Source organism: Panthera onca, chromosome B1 (assembly GCF_046562875.1).
Source record: "Panthera onca isolate mPanOnc1 chromosome B1, mPanOnc1 haplotype 2, whole genome shotgun sequence".
Classification (NCBI taxonomy): domain Eukaryota; kingdom Metazoa; phylum Chordata; class Mammalia; order Carnivora; family Felidae; genus Panthera; species Panthera onca.
In genome coordinates this window covers 35,587,854-35,605,726 of record NC_138342.1, presented here as the reverse complement: position 1 = coordinate 35,605,726, position 17,873 = coordinate 35,587,854, and the positions used below count along the sequence as shown (strand labels likewise).

General features: G+C 39.2%; 1 protein-coding gene across 8 annotated transcripts in view; it reads left to right on the top strand.

Moving 5' to 3' along the window:
• The window catches only part of ATP8A1 (ATPase phospholipid transporting 8A1), a 231,995-nt gene that overhangs the window by 113,541 nt on the left and 100,581 nt on the right, over nt 1–17,873 (top strand). For all 8 annotated transcript variants that reach the window (XM_078446155.2, XM_078446153.2, XM_078446157.2 and 5 more), the window contains 3 exons: nt 153–222; nt 5,004–5,088; nt 7,499–7,638. In XM_078446155.2, coding sequence (XP_078302281.1) covers nt 153–222; nt 5,004–5,088; nt 7,499–7,638 — 295 coding nt within the window. The remainder of the gene's footprint in view (nt 1–152; nt 223–5,003; nt 5,089–7,498; nt 7,639–17,873) is intronic.

The following is a 17,873-nucleotide window of genomic DNA, read 5'->3' as shown; positions in this document are numbered from 1 at the left end:
CAGGGGACAGTTTGTGTATGTGGAAGGATAGGACTCATAATTTGGTCACATTTACTTTTTCACTGTGAGCATTAAAATATGTGAGGCATGACAAACATATATATGCATATTCTCAGTATGATGACACATTATGGAAAACCTCTTTCTTTCAGCGCTAGAAAAAGAATGTCGGTGATTGTTCGCACTCCATCCGGGAAGTTACGACTTTACTGCAAAGGAGCTGTAAGTTTTTATTTTTGTCTTTAACAGTTTTGATTTATGACAGTTTATAATGTATACGTTCAGCATTCTGCTATGGAAATGTAACACAGATGTTTAGCATAAAGTTGCTGACATCCACTTTCCTTGGTGTTTTATAGTAATAGTGTTCAGCCTCTTCTGGTGAAATGCGGAATTCCTTCTGGGTAAATTTGGTGCTTTGAAAAAATTTGGCCTAGGTTATGTATATAATTCAATTTTTGATACATAATATTTGAGGTTTATATTATAAAATACGTTAGAAGACAATTAAAGTAGAAAATGCTTTGAAATTGTATTAGAAATGTAATGATCCACACCAGTTTGAATCTAATTTTTTTAAAGACCATAGAAACGTGGGGAAAAATTGGATCACAGTGACTGCTGTAATTTTCATCATATGGTCATTACTATTTGTTTTGCATTGTTCTAATTATAACAGAATTTCTAACTATTGGTTGGCTTTTGTATATTGGCAGGTTATATTGACAAAAATAGTAATTTGTCATTCGAAGTGAATTTTCCTAGTTAAAATATGTTTACACTCATAGAAATCTAAATAAGGGGTCTACGGACCAGAGCCACTTTTTGTTCTTAAAATTAGCATTTTTCTTCTGAATTATCCTTTCTGGACACCTAATCTACTTGGACTAGTCAGATAACTTACCAACTTAGAACTTTCCAATTTTAAATATAATTGCAACCTTGATTTATTGAATGAAACTTGGAAACTGAACTTATTAGGAAGCCAAAGCTTATTACTTAAGTTTTTGTTGAAAATGTTTTTCAATGCCTTGGTTTTAAAGCATTGAAATGCAATTTTGAATGCCGTGTTTTTAAAGCATTTTGGTAGAATTATTTCGTGACGTCTCATAAATTTAGGTTTAGAATTCCTCCGGTTGTTGACTGAAACAAGTAACATTTATTCATTGCGTGCACTTTATCTACCAGCCTTTCAGCTGGATTTTGGAAAAAGGAAGATAAGACCCAACACTTGTCAGGAGCTGAGCCTAGTCAGGAAAATATATATAAAGAGAAGACTAGTATACAATATTGAGGTATACTTTAAAGCTCTCCCACATTCCAAGGGTAGTATTTAGTGATAAGGGAATGATTGATATGTGTCCAGTTTACACTCAACTTACATCCTTCCATTCTTAGTTTTGAGTAATCGTCCATCTAGAACCTTTGGGGAGTTACAGCACTGAATAAACTATAAAAACACTGGATTTCCTTTTTGTATAATCATGGAGAGTTTGTATACATTAACTTGCTTATTGCATTGTTTCCCCTCACTCCCAACCAAGTTGGCTGTGAAATGCCGCTGAATGCTAAAAAGGCAGAAATATGTAAAACAGCAAGGTACACTTGAGAACTGCACATAGTTTGGCAGAGAATAGCAGAATTCAAGGCTGGCAAGGTGAGCATGCATTAGGTCATGCATTATTTTCATGCTCACGAACTTATATTTTTTTCTGAATTGTTCTGATACCATTTAGGAAGATGGCTTAAGGCAGAAAAAAGATGCATACAGTGTTACCAGTTGATGCTATTGACTATAGTCCCAAGAGTTGATAAGGATCTGAACCAAGACAGTTGCAGAGAGGATTGAGAGGGTGGAGATTTAGGACTTAGTAACTGATTACATGTGGGTGATGAGGGAAACCATGATCTAGGATTGTTATCCAATTTCAACTTAACTGGGTAGACGAAGTGGTACCATGTCCCATGATAGAGGGTTGGGAACTACATCTGGGCCATGAGGCAGAGATGTTTGGATTATACAGGGGAAGGAATCTAGGGTGCTGATACAGATTTAGGAGTTAACAAGTATAGCTGGAAACTAAAAGCAGAGGATTGATGAGATCTTGTAAGGAGATATTACATGAAAAGAAGAGGCTAAAAGTGAAGAGTAGAGGATCTAAAAAGAGAGATTTGATCAGGATTGGGGAGCAGTGGTTGGAGTTTGGTTTCTGTGAGACAATGGGGGCAAATAGTGCTTTCTGTAAAATGTGGATGGGAGCCTCTTTGATGCCTGAGACAGTGATGAGGTTCCTAATTATGAGAAGAGACTAAGAAAAGTTCATACCAACTCTGCTGGGGGGTAATATAAAACCATCAGATTGGGGTACACACAAACAGGGAGAGAGTGAGAGCAAAACTTAGGGACACATGAGGAAAGTCTAATGCCGAAGAGAGAACAAGCATGTAAACCACAGGACACGAATTCACTCCAGGTGAAATCATTTGTACAGACAGGTCTGACCAAGGATGCTTAGAGCTCAACATGATTTAAAAAAAAACAACAACTATTTTTAATCAAAAAGAAGTTGGGGTTGAGGGGTGGGGGTACATGTAAGCTAAATTGGAAGTCATAAAAGATCAAGAGAAAACATCAGTAAATGGAATAAACTCTAAACAGAGTGGAAGGGGCAGAGGCAGAGTTAGTGAATTGGAAGACAGCACTGAAGAGTTCATCTAGAATATAGCACAGAGAGATGGTGGTTCTCTGTGTGTGTGGATATGGATGGTTTATTTTTTTATTCTTTTCCAGGTTTTCTGCAATGAAGTTGCCTTGCTTTTTTAATTTTAAATGAAAAAAAAAAGGAAAAGTATACAATATACAGTTTATGTCTGCAATAGTAGCCTATTTTTAAAAAGTTATATCGACACAAATAAAATCAATTTATTCAAGAAAATAAAAATGCTATTCCAATAGGGGGTGCCTATAGGGGCGCCTGGGTGGCTCAGTCGGTGAAGCGTCTGACTTTGACTCAGGTCATGATCTCTCGGTTTGTGAGTTCAAGCCCTGTGTGGGGCTCTGTGCTGACAGTTCAGAGCCTGGAGCCTGCTTCAGATTCTGTGTCTCCCCATCTCTTGGCCCCTTCCATGCTCATGCTCTGTCTCTCTCTTTCTCTCAATAATCAATAAACGTTAAAATACATTTTAAAAATACTAACAATTAAAAAAATAAAAGATGAACAGGAAAACAACTTTTCAAGTGAAAATCGACCTAAGATGAGTTATTATTCATCTTGAAGCTGTAGACTCTTCACATAAACACCTGGAATCTGTGCCGTGCACTCCAGGAACATCCCCTCATGCACTGTTTTCTGATCTTACCTTGCTGAGGGCTAGGACACCAGATAAGTAAATCCAGTTAGGATCTTCTGTAAATGTAGACTCAGTAGGTTCTAATCCAATCCTAAGGGTGCACACACTTTCGTTCCTGTGAAGAAACCTTTTTTGGTCCTAACCATGTACCGTATATTTGATGTAGCTCTCTGAATTAATGAGCATTACTCTGGGTAAAAAGTTGATCTTCATGTATTTCTGACAGGTAAGCATGGCCAGTTGTGACTATCGTTTAAAAACATACCATATAATTCATGTATATTCTGTCTCTTGCGTTCCTTGATACCATAAGGAAAATAGAAAATTCTATTTTGGACATCAGTGTCTTCCGCTAGAAAATTTGGCTACGTTGCAGAATTTAATCTTCCTTATCACTTTGGTTTTAGTGACTTTAATTTTTTAAAAGATTTTCTTAGTTTCAAAGCAGCCTATTTAATTTCTTTGAAAAAGTCATTAGCCTCTGGAAAAAAATAGATTTCACAAGTTATACCTTTCATTCCTAGAAAGGAACCATGAGGGGAAATTACCATTTCCTTTTGCTTTGCCCCCCCCCCTTCCTATTCCACCACTAAAGAATGAAAAGAAATTCATAATTGGGGCCTGGAATATTCCATCTGTCCTGAGGTCACTAAGTTCTTGTTTCTCTCAAGGGTTCTAAATCATACTCCATTAGCCTCCTTCCAAATCTGAGCCCTGAGACTGGAGACCCCAAAATGGGTAATACCACTGAGAAAGTAATTGCAGGTAAATGATTTATTTTTTCCTAGTCTAATAAAACCATGAAGGCCAAACATTAAAATTCTTAAAACATTAAATCCAAGCTGAGGAATAACTAAAGGAACAATAAGCAATTTATAAAGGGGCAAAAATCAGAGAACTGTAAGTGGTGCACAACATTCACGCCGAAAGGCACTTTAAAGATAATCCAGTAATTGCATTTTACAGACTAAGTTAATTGAGCTTTCAGAAGATAAAGTGACACAATCAGAAATATTCAGCTATCAGGCAATGCTAGATTTGTTCAGAATTCTCCTTATCATACCCACCAACCCTCTCAGTGGATTTGGCCTTGTGTTTCTCAAAGTTTGTTCTCTGTGAGCACCAGCCCCATAGAGATGCCCTAATCCCTAGCCCGGGCTCCATAGTGAATGAGTCTGGGGAACATACCACACGGCCCCCTTAGACATCTGTTCACATTAGCATTTTAAGGGCTCTAAGTATTCCTACAGGGCAAGCCTCGTTCAGCCCAGCACTTCCCAAACTTTTTGAGTACTGGACCATTTTTCCCTGTGGCACCCAGGAACACTGCAGCGTCCTGCCCTACCTTCAGGGTTGGGGAAGATCTTGCAAGATAAGTGCGGTACTGCTAGAATATGAAATGTTGATCACTGGAGTAACTACGGATGTATTCAGAAAGGAGAAAGATGAAAATATATGACTCAAAGCTTATTTCTTAGTGTCACTAGGGAAACAGTGTTATTAGGCAAAAAATATTTTGTGCTTTAAAATTAATGCTCAAAGTGATTGCTTGTTTTTATACTGATTTGCTGCTAATAATGCTGCCAACATTAATGTTCATTAAGCTCAAGATGCTTAGTTTAATTGCATTCTACCTTCTGTTTGTTTTCAAGGACACTGTAATTTATGATCGACTGGCAGAGACTTCAAAATACAAAGAAATTACCCTAAAACATTTAGAGCAGTTTGCTACAGAAGGTGAGTATAATACAGCAATACAGCATGATTAAAATAAAAAGAAATCAAATACTTCTGGTGTCTTGCAAGATTGTTGTTTCTTGACTTAGAAATTCCTAAAGTAAGAGAACAATTAATGTTGATAATTTAGATTATACTATATGCTGTTCCTATTATTTTTGCTTTGCTTTTCTGTATTAAAATTTTGAGAGACTTAGCCCCCAAGTTTTGGGGGTATAGGGCCTATAAATCTGTTCACTTTTTACAGTGGGTACTATTCACATTATAAATATGTTGTATCTCTAGCAGTGTAGAAGGAAGACAAACAAACAAACAAACAAAACAACTGGCTATGCTAGTCTGAATAAGAAAGAGGAGAAAAATAAGCCTATATGGCTATAAGAATAGTTATTCGGTATAGTTTTAACTCAAGACTTCTTAGGCCCCTAGCACATGGCAGGCTCTGTGTGAGGCTTGGGATCTAAACATGTTAAGTCCTGTCTCTGTGTCCTCCTGAAACATATGATCTGTATAGCAGAGCAGTGCATAGTCTAGGGGAATGATCTAGATTAGATGGGAGGACTCGAGAGTCCTTAAACAGTAGGGTCTGGTACTACAAGAATTTGTAGAGCCTTATCTCTGAACTTAACAGAAGTAGTCAGAGCTGTATCTAAATCTCCCATCTAAGGTTTCACTCTTGTCTGCTTCAGCTACAACGGTCACCAAATGTAGCAAGCCTGACCTCTGATCAAATCCTTTTTCCTCTTAATCCAAAAGCTGCAAAAAGATAGGAATGTTTTAAAAAGCACAAGGTTTTGAAAAGCAAGGGCATAAAGAACCTTCTCCCAGCTCTCCAAAAATGCAAGAGCATGGAGACACTCCTGTTCATAGAGTTCAGATTCCTCAAGGCGCATCCTCAGCTGGGCTCGGCGGGTACAACCTAGCCAGCATCCTGCCCAGGTTCTTTTTCTGGAGGAGGGTTGAGGGAGCATCTCTCTCTTCTCTGGTTATGATACGAGAATAGTCCAGCTCCTAGACAAATTTAAGTTTTCTTGGTCTTCACCTCCACCCTATTCTTTCTGGCCCTGGGCTGAACATCGCTTTTACTCCATGGCTACCCCAGAGTAAGTCTTCAGCCAAATTTCCAGAAGAGAAAAACATGTCCTAATATGGCCCCAAAGATTTAGCTTCTACTCTCCGTGAGCTGGCAATGGACAACCCTACTCCTTTCTTGGAAGACAGAGTCCTCTGGGCACTTTATGTTCTCTGCTTCTTATTTCTGACATGTTCCCTGGTCATATTTTATTTGGCTTGAGGTCACTAGCACCTCGTTATTCTATGAGTTAATGACTTTGAGTGAGGGTGTTGTCTTCTCAGGAACCCAATTAACTGCATTTGTCCTGGCTGACAAATGCTTTTGCTTCTTCCTTGTTCCAATCCACCGTTTTTTGTTTTTTGTTTGGCTGAAGGTGGTTTCCAAGTGAGTTATGAAATTGATAGACACTGATCACGAGGAGTAGGTCATCTCAAACATCAGATTTGATTGTTTTCCTAGGGTGTTTCTGATGAGTACTTTTGTTTTGTCAGTATCCCTCAGGTCTTTTAGACTCTTTATACTACACTTTTATGGTGATAAAGAACAATAATAAATACAAGCATATATCCCTGTATGAGGCACATGGCTTTCCTAGGAGACCCCATTGGGGTCCCTCTTTTTCCTCATAAGCATCTATGAAGCATCTACAAGCCAGCCATTGTGCCCAGTACTAGAGTTAGAGATATGAAGAACTCAGGGCCCCTTCCCTCCAGGATCTGGACACTAATACAGGAAATCCACAAGAAAAACAGTATGAAACATTGTCATTTACACCATAGGTGTGTTTGGGGATTTCTGCCTGTGGGGTCTGAGTGAGAGGAGAATGCTTCCGAGAGATGACGTTACGAACGGAGTCTTAAGGCAGATGCAAGGCAGACAGTTGAGGGAGTTGGAGGGGGTGAAAGGGGGGAAAAGTGACCAGCATGTGCAGAGACCCTGGTGTATAGGAGGTAAATGGCAGAGAAGGAGGTTGAAGACAATTGGTACAGGGTAAGTGAGCCAGATTTGGGGGTTTGGACTTTATCCCGGGGAATAATTGAAAGATCTCAAAAAAGGAATAATCTGATAAGATTTGGATGTTGGAAAAGTCACTTTGGGAAAGGCACAAAGGATGTATCAAAAGAGCTAGGGATCAGAAGCAGGGTGCCGGTTCAAGGTGAGGGGAGCACGAATACCCATTTTACACTAAAGTGGTGTCACAACTGAATCAGACTTCAACATATTGTTTGAATTGAGCCAGTCTTTTCAAAATAAGACTTATTTATATAAAAATGGAAGGGTCTTCTGAATAAAATCTTATTTGGTGTTGGGGGGATGTATGCTACCTTTTTTCAGGATTACGAACTTTATGTTTTGCTGTGGCTGAGATCTCAGAGAGCGACTTTCAGGAGTGGCGAGCCGTCTATCAGCGTGCATCCACATCCGTGCAGAACAGACTGCTCAAACTCGAAGAGAGTTATGAGTTAATTGAAAAGGTATGTGAAAGACCATTTTGCTCATACAGAAAATTTGGTTTCCAGAAAATTTCAGTCTTTTCAGGAGCCAATAAATAAAGATCAGAACATTTTGACACACCATTCACTGTTGAATCTCCTCGGGTCGAAGCATCAACAGATATTAATTACGGTTAAAACTTTTGCCGAAAAGTCTCTGGAATTACTTTGTGTAGACCTTCTTTTTTTTATATAATTTTGGATTGGAGTTAGGCTAGTTTAGCTGTCTTCTTGCCAATGTACACTATTGCTTCCGCATCGTTGAAGATAAGCATGCCCTCCTCCACACACACGTGCACACAAGTTACATACGCTACGTGTGTGTGTATATATATGTATATGTGTGTGTAGATATATGTATACATACATATATATGTATATGTGGAAATACGTTTGGAAATAACTTTTCTCCTGCCTCATTTTGTACACAGCCTGAATATGTATATATGTATATAAATGAAGATTTATAATATGTAATACAAAATAATGTAAAAACACAGCTTGTGTGACTCTATACCTAATAATGAAGAAGACATAAGTGAACAATTCAGTGCTTATACCTGGCTATTCATTGTGTATATGCGCACACACACACACACACACACACACACAGACACAGACACAGACACGTATGCATACATATACAGACATCCCTCATTTGTGTCACAACCAAAAATACTCTTATCTTACAGATAAGGAAACCAAGGCTATTCAGCCAAAAAGTGATGTATACACTATGATCGCTGCCTTATAAGTAGCAAGAAATCTCACCTCCTTAATTAAGAATGGCAGACATATTTGTGTAGTACTTACTGTGTGCCAAATGCCTTTGTAGCCCTTGAATCTATTAACTGGTCCTCACAACATCCCTTGGAGGCAGGTAATGTTAATGACTCCAGTTTCACAGATGAAGAAATCAAGGAAACAGAGAGGTTAAGTGATTTGGTTGAAATTACACAGTTCATAAGAGGGTGAGCCAGAATCCTCATTCTGGCTCCAAAGTCCATGCTCTTAGCCACTCAGGTATCTTCATTCTAACCTTTCACTTTCCATCAAATAACTTCTTTACTGCATAATTCCTTGACTGTATTCATGTTTGTACTACATAGAATCTGGTTTGTCTGTTAGCTTCAGCTTACTGGATCTTGCCTGCAGGTTAGTAAAAGTTGTCATTTTTTTACTCCTTCCTCTTTTTCAAACAGTTTGCTGTCTGGCACTTCCTGTCTGAAAGGTGGTTAGCCCCACTGATGCCTCCTTCCCCTTTCTGCTCCCATATGCTGCCTCTGTGTATAATACTGGGGAATGTTGTGCCCCAGCTGCAGGTGGTTTTCTCTGTTGTATACAGTGGTCATTTGTGACTCGAGATACTGTTCTCCTGTCTCCTCAGTGGACTGTGATCACTTTAGAAGCTAGCTTGTTTCTCATACATTCCTTGCATTTGAACTTCTTTTTGTATCTTGCTTATTTCTCAGAAGACTTGTGATGGCATATATGCTACCTTCCAACTTAATACCCATCCACCCCCCAGTTTTAGAAGCACACACACAGCTTGTTATCAGTTAACTTGTTGAATCGGTCTCTCTCCCTCTCTTTTTTTCCCTAACATATTTATATATGGTTATGTCTTTGGGGCATAATGTGGTAAAATAAAATACTTTATTATTTACAATGCCGTGACCATAATCTCTTTCAATCTCTCCAGCCAAAGTTACATGTTTCCTAAAGTACTAATGGTTTAGGTTTTTAATCTGTTGTTTTTTTCTTATTGTTTTGAGGACTAAGAACAAAAAAACTAACGTTTGGAAATACGTTTGGAAATAACTTTTCTCCTGCCTCCTTTTGTACACAGCCTGAATATAATGTAGCCTTTACCTCCATGGTAATGTGATAGAATTAATATATAAGAAGTTACAATAAAATATTTGCAAATGGATTCTAACCATTAAATGTTGTTTCTGCATAAAGCATACTGTAGAAAATTCTGGAGTTGAATGTTTAACGTGCCTAATAACAGTTTTACTCTGAACTCCCTAGAGTTTATAGATTAGGTTTTATAGGTTTAACAGTTGTTGCAGTTGGGTGCGTGCGTGCATGCGTGTGTGTGTGTGTGTGTGTGTGTGTGTGTGTGTAGTAAGTGTAATATCTGGTATTAAAAGCCTTGGGACTTCCATCTTTTAAATGAAATAGAAGTTCAACCTTTCTCCAGCAGATGGTGATCGTGAGTCACACGGAAAAATTTAACTTGTCTGGGAAATGCATTACATGTATATGTATATTTTTAGCTTACACATACAGATGCCTCCCTCTGACTGCCTCTTTCCTAAAATGAATGAAAAGGAGATTGATAGCTAATTCCTTTTTACTTTCTGATAAGCCATGGTCTCTATGTTTTATTGAAAAATCTAAGAACCAGAAAGGTGAAAGGATTGGTTCCCTTGCTCAGCCAGTTTCCAAATAAGGGCTGGATTTCTGTGTCCATCCCTATCCCTAAAACCATAATTCCACTCAGGTATTTATTTCATTAATTTTAATTAGACTGCTAATAGGTGTTATGTATTGGGGAAGCACAGGCAAATAAGGAACACTCCCTCGGTGGAGGACCTGAGCATCATGGTCTGAACAAATTCCTTAAGTGGGGAATTCGGAAGGAACCCGAAATGGTGACACACAAGCTTGGTCCAATGGTAGTTCCAGAGACATAACTTTTAAAATGAACTCCAGGGGCTCCTGGGCAGCTCAGTCAATTAAGCATCCGATTTAGGTTCGGGTCATGATCTCCTGGATCATGGGTTCAAGCCCCGTGTCAGGCTGTGTGCTGGCAGCTCAGAGCCTAGAAACTGCTTTGGATTCTGTGTCTCCCTCCCTCTCTCTGCCCCTCCCTTGCTTGTGCTCTGTCTCTGCCTCTCTCAAAAATAAACATTTAAATTTTTTTTTTAAATAATAAAAAATAAAATGAACCCCAAAAGATTATTTTACCAGTTAAAAGAGGTCAGAGATTTTTTTAGGGAAAAAGAACAGGCACAATAATACTGAAGAGTCTCTGTAACGAAGAGTTATTTTTCTGAAAATACTTTTCCCATCCCTGATCATTTGAAGACTCTAGGATTTTTAATGTATCTAGAGTCAGGGCGATATCACTGCTTCCTTGGTCTGAGCTTGCATTCTGGGTTAAAATCACTGGGGTGAGTGTTCAGTAGGAATTGTGGGTGATTGTCATTAAAACCACCCTACTGAGGCAAGTTTCAACATGGCAGAGCATGGGTCCTGCGGGTGCATTGCCCTGGCTTTACATTTAGCTGTCATAATGTTAAGGGTCAACCGTTTTTGGCTTCTTCTTTGGCTACTTTAGTTAGTTAGTTAGTTAGTTAGTTAGTTAGTTAGTTAGTTAGTTTAATTTTTATTTTTGTATCTGTGTTTATTTTTAGAGACTGCATGAGCAGGGGAAAGGGGCAGAGAGATAGATGAAGACAGAGAATTCTAAGCAGGCTCCATATTCAGCACAGAGCCCAAAGGGGCTTGATCCCATGACCCTGGAATCATTATCTGAGCCCACATCAAGAGTCAGATGCTCAACCGACTGAGGCACCCTAGCGTTCTTTGGCTACTTTAAATGAGACGTGTGGATTAAGTAGTCTCTTTTTATGTGATTGCAATCTGTTTTTTTGGGTGGACCATAATATTAGACTTAGCATGTAGATAGTGAATTTTAAATCTTTCTTCTAACAGCAAAACCCATTTAGCAAACAAAGTATTGCCTGAATCATAATATGTATAAGAGATACAAGCAGAGTTGCTCTGATTAAGGGTGGAGGGGTGGAGAGGAACCCCAAATTGGCTCTCCCCTCAGCCTCAGCACCTTGCCCTCATCATGGTCAGTGAGAAGCTTTTCATGATTCTGGGCTTCACTGAGCACCTTTTGAAACCATATAATATTCCATCTGTGTGTGAAATTTTTAGAAAATGTTCTTCTCAAAATACTATAGATTTTCAATGCTTTTCAGTTTTGTTAGGAAGAAAGAGGGCACGCACATGAGCGGGGGAGAGGGGCAGAGGGAGAAGGAGAGAGAATCTTAAGCAGGTTCCATGCCCAGTGTGGAGCCAGAGTCAGGGCTCAATTCCATGACCCTGGGATCATGACTGAGCTGAAATCAAGAGTCGAATGCTTAACCAACTGAGCCACCCAGGTGCCCCTCAATGCTTTTCACTTTTCAATGAAAAACCAGATCGTCACTGTGGTCCCTGCACAAGAGGTTTCTGAACATATTTGAATTAATGATGCAAAATGCCATTGACATGTTAATGGTAGTATTACATTAAAGACATTCAAAATTTGAAAGATTCGTAGAGCTTTTCCTGAAAATGAGAATATTTTTAATATGTTACAAAATAAGTGAAAATTTTATAAATAAGGTTGTACTTTTAAACCCTACTCACTATCTTATCCCTCCAGTGTTTGTTCAAAGAAGTAACTCAGTTTTTGAAATTTAGTTAAAACCTTATTCCTTTGGGTGCAGTAACTCCTAGCATAAGCTGAAAAAATATCCAAATAGACCAAAAACATCCAAGAAGATAATGACTTTGGTCCCTTGGCACAGTGCTTTGTTACTTTTCTTTCCCAGCAATCTGAGCACTAGAAAGCACTCCCTTCATCCTCCAGGGCACTATAGGAAAGAAGAATGTATAAGAGATTTGAAAAAGTCCTCTGGATACCATTATCCCTACTGACTGTCGTTAGAGGAGAAGTTTTAGGACTTTTACATCCATCTGTAAATATCAGCATCATCTCTGCTCATGGTTTGGACTCCAACCCTTGTATTCAGATGGTAAACTTTTCAGGATTAAAAAAAAAAAAAAAAAGAACTTCTAATGCTATGGGTTGTTTCAAGATGTTCCTGAAACATCTTTTTTCTGTTACCAATGGAGGCCAAGACGCAGCATTGATTCCTAGGAAGACAAAATCGTACAGGAACAAGAAGGGTCACATGGTTAAAATGCAAAAGGGATTATTAGAATCATATTAGATACTTGAGGTGTCCTGACCTGGTTTAGGAAGGGGAATTGTAGCACCAATTTGGATTTTATGGACGGTAACAACTCTGCATGTCTTTACCACCACTTCTGAGAACCTCATTTCCCCCTTCTTCAGACAGTATACCTGACTTGCTTTATGTACTTTAACCTTGCTCTTTTGAAAAACAATTCATGTATTTGGACTTGTAATTTTAGATTATGAAACCACCTATACTACGCTGGTCTGCATTTTTAAAAATCTGATTTTTAGAATAACGTTTAGAACTCATTTGTATGTATTTGGTCAGGAGAAATTACAGATAAGTAACAGAATAATTACGGAGCTTTATGCTTCATTAGCAGTGGTTTCCCTGAAATTTCTCACCTTGTTCTTTGATCTGTCACTTTACATTTATTCTAACGTCCTTCTAAAACAATTTTTTTTTTTTTTTTTTTTTTTGCCTCATCTTCATACTCTGCTGCTGGGTTCCCTTGAAAATTTATAGTACAGAGGGCTCTGATCTTATCAGGGAAGATTTTCTAATTAAATCATTGGCTGAAATAGGAAGGTGTCCCTTCATGGTAAATATAGATTTCTGAAAATGTTTTATATTTATTTGCTTCAATAGAGAAATGCAATTATATCTTTAGCATTACACAGATTACCTACTGATCGCATCTAGTGTTTATGAAAGCAAATTATTTATCTTGAGCAGTAACCGAAAACAGAGTGAGATATAATAGTGGGCAGTGATTGAAGCAGTATTTCCCTGGTGATCAAATTGGTGTTTTCTTTTTTCTTCCTGTTATGAGGCATAGATTGTGAAATATGTTTTTAAAAAATAGCAACTTAGCTGATGCAGTTTTGTTTAATAGATTATGGTTCAGAGAAGATCATTTCAGAGCTTGAGAGTAATCAAGGTAGGGGTGCCTGGGTGGCTCAGTCGGTTAAGTGACCGACTTCGGCTCAGGTCATGATCTCACAGTTCATGGGTTTGAGCCCTGCATTGGGCTCTGTGCTGACAACTCAGAGCCTGGAGCCTGCTTCGGATTCTGTGTCTCCATCTCTCTCTGCCCCTCCCCCATTCATGCTGTGTTTCTCTCTGTCTCTCAAAACTGAATAAACGCTAAAAAAATTTTTTTTTAAAAAAGAGTAATCAGAACACTGCAACTTTGACAATCTAGCTCTCCTTTGAATCAGAGAGCAATGTTTTACACACAATTTGTGATTTCCGTAACCTGTACCCTCCACTAGATTGAAGCCTCATGAGAGCAAGGACTGTTTTTCTCGTATTCGTCACTGTGTTTCCAGTTTCTGCCTGTCTGGCCCATGTTGACTACTGAATAAATATTTGATGAATAAATAAACGATTCAGTTAAATAATTTATTCAGAAGCTAAATTTATTTAGTAGGTGCTTGCCTAATGAAAGCCTGGCCCCTATTGCTAATGTATGTAGTCCATGTTTTCTTCACATGGAGGATGTTCGTGTCACATGTGTTGTCACTAAGGATTAATTTAAGGATATGTCGGGGGAAAAAAGAGCTAATAATTCTAAAGAATGCATTCTGTAGAAATGTCACAGCCATTTTGAAAACTTCCTAAATTATTTAACCTATGAACGTGACAAGCACACGGTTCAGAATATTCATCAGCAGACGCCTGGACACATGGCGGGCTGAGTTCTGGGATCTGGGGCACAGCAAGGGAAAAGGACCGAGAAAAATCCCTGTCTTCGGTTTCAGTGGGCGGAGACAGGCAGTGCACTTGTAAACTGAAAAATGAAGTTCCAGACAGGGCTTAGTGCCCCGAGCACTGAGATGAGTCCCCAAGGTCGGACCGTGAGGTGGAGTGACCTTTTTTACATTATCTCCTTAACTTCCCCCTCGAACGTGGCTGACATTTTTGGGACTTCATGAAGACTTCTTTGATGTGGTGTGATAAATAGATCAACCATGACACACAGTGTGACTAAACACAACAGTTTAGCACCCTTCGCAACACGTGGCAACGAGTGGTTTAGAGGATTCCTAGAAAAATATAAAACTTAATGGAAAACAGGACTTTTCTTGAGCATTTATGACTGCCAAGTTCACAGTAACTTCTGTATTAGAATGTAATGCTTTTTCAGATAAAACTACCACTTCTATTCTTAGAGGCTGCAAATATCCCTTTCATTTGTACTAAAAAATGAAATGTACTAGATGAAAATTTACATGATGTACTGGTGATTTCATGGTTTAAAATTCCAGTAGTTTCCTGTTTTACTGTTTGCTTAAGAATATTTGCAGCCTGGGACGCCTGGGTGGCGCAGTCGGTTAAGCGTCCGACTTCAGCCAGGTCACGATCTCGCGGTCCGTGAGTTCGAGCCCCGCGTCAGGCTCTGGGCTGATGGCTCGGAGCCTGGAGCCTGTTTCCGATTCTGTGTCTCCCTCTCTCTCTGCCCCTCCCCCATTCATGCTCTGTCTCTCTCTGTCCCAAAAATAAATAAAAAAAAAAAACAAAACAAAACAAAAAACAAAAAAAAACGTTGAAAAAAAAAAAAAGAATATTTGCAGCCTGTCAGCTCATCCACTAAGACCTGACACTTTTTGAGCATTTACTAAGTTCCAGGTCCTCTGCTCTTTACCCTAATTACTTAGTTAAAGGACCTATAAAAGTGGAGTACACGAAATGATCCGTTGGGGTGAGAGAATGTTACAACTTCTGTTACTAGTTATATTTGATCTCGACTTTTTTATAATTTCTCTTTACTCTGCAAAGTACAGAATTTATTGATATTAACAGAGTTTGTTATACAAAAATAGAACAATGTCCTAGGTAAGCACTCAACATTTTTTCCTAATATACTACTCAAAAAAAAAAAAAAGTTTTGAGATCATTTCTCAGAAAGATCCTATTCAGTCTGTGTTAATTGGCCTTACCTTGCTGATTTAGAAATTCTTAGGAAAGTTACTTGCTGAGGGATACATATCCAGTGGTTGGCAGAGCAGGGATTCAAATCCCAGTTTGGTCTTAATTCCAAATCCCATGTTAATAAACCATATGTTATTCTGTGGGTGTGGCTTAGAAGAAAGCAAGAATGTATGTAAAATATGGTAAACTTGAAAAATAAAACGTAACCAAGTGTGTAGCTGCCTAATCACCAGATCAGCACTTGAGAGGCATGGCATTGTTAGGACATGTCCCCGTAGTAAACGAGATAGCCTCTGTGCATCGTTTTCCTTAAAAATGAAGGTAGAAATTTGTGTTTCATGATTTTCCCTCAACTCATCTTGGGAATCGTATTTAAAGTACTTAAGGTTTTCTTAGTACTCTTTCTCTGTTTACATGCTTCTCCTTTTTGGCCTGATAGATCTCTTACGACGAGCCTTTTGCGGTAGGCTTTCCACACTGCGTATTGCTGCCTTCTCGCCCAGAGAAGATGGCTGTTGTTTTTGCAGGCTACACCCAATCGCCTCTCAAATCCTGATTCCTTTCAGCTGGGTGTGTGAATTCTGACCTTATTTGGCAAGCCCTTGGCTGCATGAGAGCTCAAATATGATTTCCGTGGTTCACAAAGCACTAAGTTAAAATCTACTCCTTGGCCTTGGAAAAATTAACCGGTTGCACGATTTCTCCAGAAGCAGGCAAGTGAGCCATTCCAGTGGTTTAATGCTCTTTGTCCTAGCGTTCTGTAGCCCCACTTACACTGGAAGGAAAGATGAGATTCTCCTTTTTAAAATAAAACCCCATTGTTGTATGCTAAACGAGGTTGAGAAGAAAAACTACAAGAGTGAATGTTGACCAGTGGAATGCAGAACAGAGAGGACGCTGGCAACCTTTGTGAGCCAGCATTATAAAATGACTAAGAATCACATACCCACCAGCACATCCGTATTCCAGGATTGCCATATTTTCAAGCTGAAAAGAATGAGGACTGCCATAACCTCTTAACTGGTCTTAAGGCCTCTATTTTTCCTAATCCATCCCTAGTTGGCCACCAGTACACTTTCTGGAATGTAAATCTGATCCTGTTCCTCTTCTAAAACTCTTCTCCAAATAACCTTTGCCTTTGGAACCCTGCACATAACACCCAGACCCTTCCATTTCCATTCCCTACCAGCTTTTCCAGCCCCATCTTTTTCCTAACTTACTACTCAGAGTTTGAGACTACTGATCCAATTTCATCCTTAAAACAATCCTACTAAATTAGTAGTCTGTAAATCACTACCACACCTCGCTTCATGTATTATTTCCATATTGTCTGAATGGCAACGTCTCAAGTACAATATGCTTTTGCATACTTTCTGCCTTTGCGCATGTGATTTCTTCTGTTTAGAATTCCTTTGCCCATCCTTCCCCCACCCTGGCTCAGCCTTAATTCCTCATTTAAGGTCAAGTGTTAACTCATGTGGGATTGGGTTTTTGAGCCACCCAGACTAAAGAAGGTATCTCTTCCCCATGTGTCTCTTTTGTACCTGCAGAAAATGTTTTGTTTACTTTTAAGGTAGCATATAGCATATGTAATATGATCATTTGGGGAGAACACTTTGACGGTAGCCCTGTATTACAGTTAAGAGATATTTGTCTGCAGTTTGGGATTGCAAGAAGAGAGAATTGGGACCAGAGGATCTGAGGTCAGGCTAAGAAAGAATGGTCGGATTTGGACAAGGAAATATCCAGAGCAGTCAGTCAGGGTGGAACCCAGTGCAAAAATGGGCTGCTCACAGCATTCTGCACCAGGGGTGTGCAAACTCCAGCACAAGGGCCAAAAGCACCCACTGCCTAGCTCTGTAAATCGAGTTTTATTGGAACCGAGCTACACCCACTTGGTTACACATGGTCTTTGGCTGTTTTCATGCCACGACAGAATTGAGCAGTTGCAGCAAGCCCCAAACCCTACAATATTTACCCTCTGTCCCTTCACAGAAAAATGTTGTCAAGCTTGCTCTAAAAAAGCAGTTGTTGTAGTGAGGTCCTCAAACCCAGAGCATGTTACCATTGCACATTCCCAGGCTTCACCTCAGACCTACTCGATGAGAAATCTGTGTGTAATAAGCCCTTCAGGTGACTCTGAAAACCACCACTCTAGATTCCTGGCCCCATGGCTAATTACTTGGGGCTTGATGATAGCCAGGCAGCCGGGGTCTAAGAGAAACAGATCCAGCAAAAGGAAAGGAGGTACAATGATAAAACAAGATGAGGGGGAATCCAAAGAAGAATCTC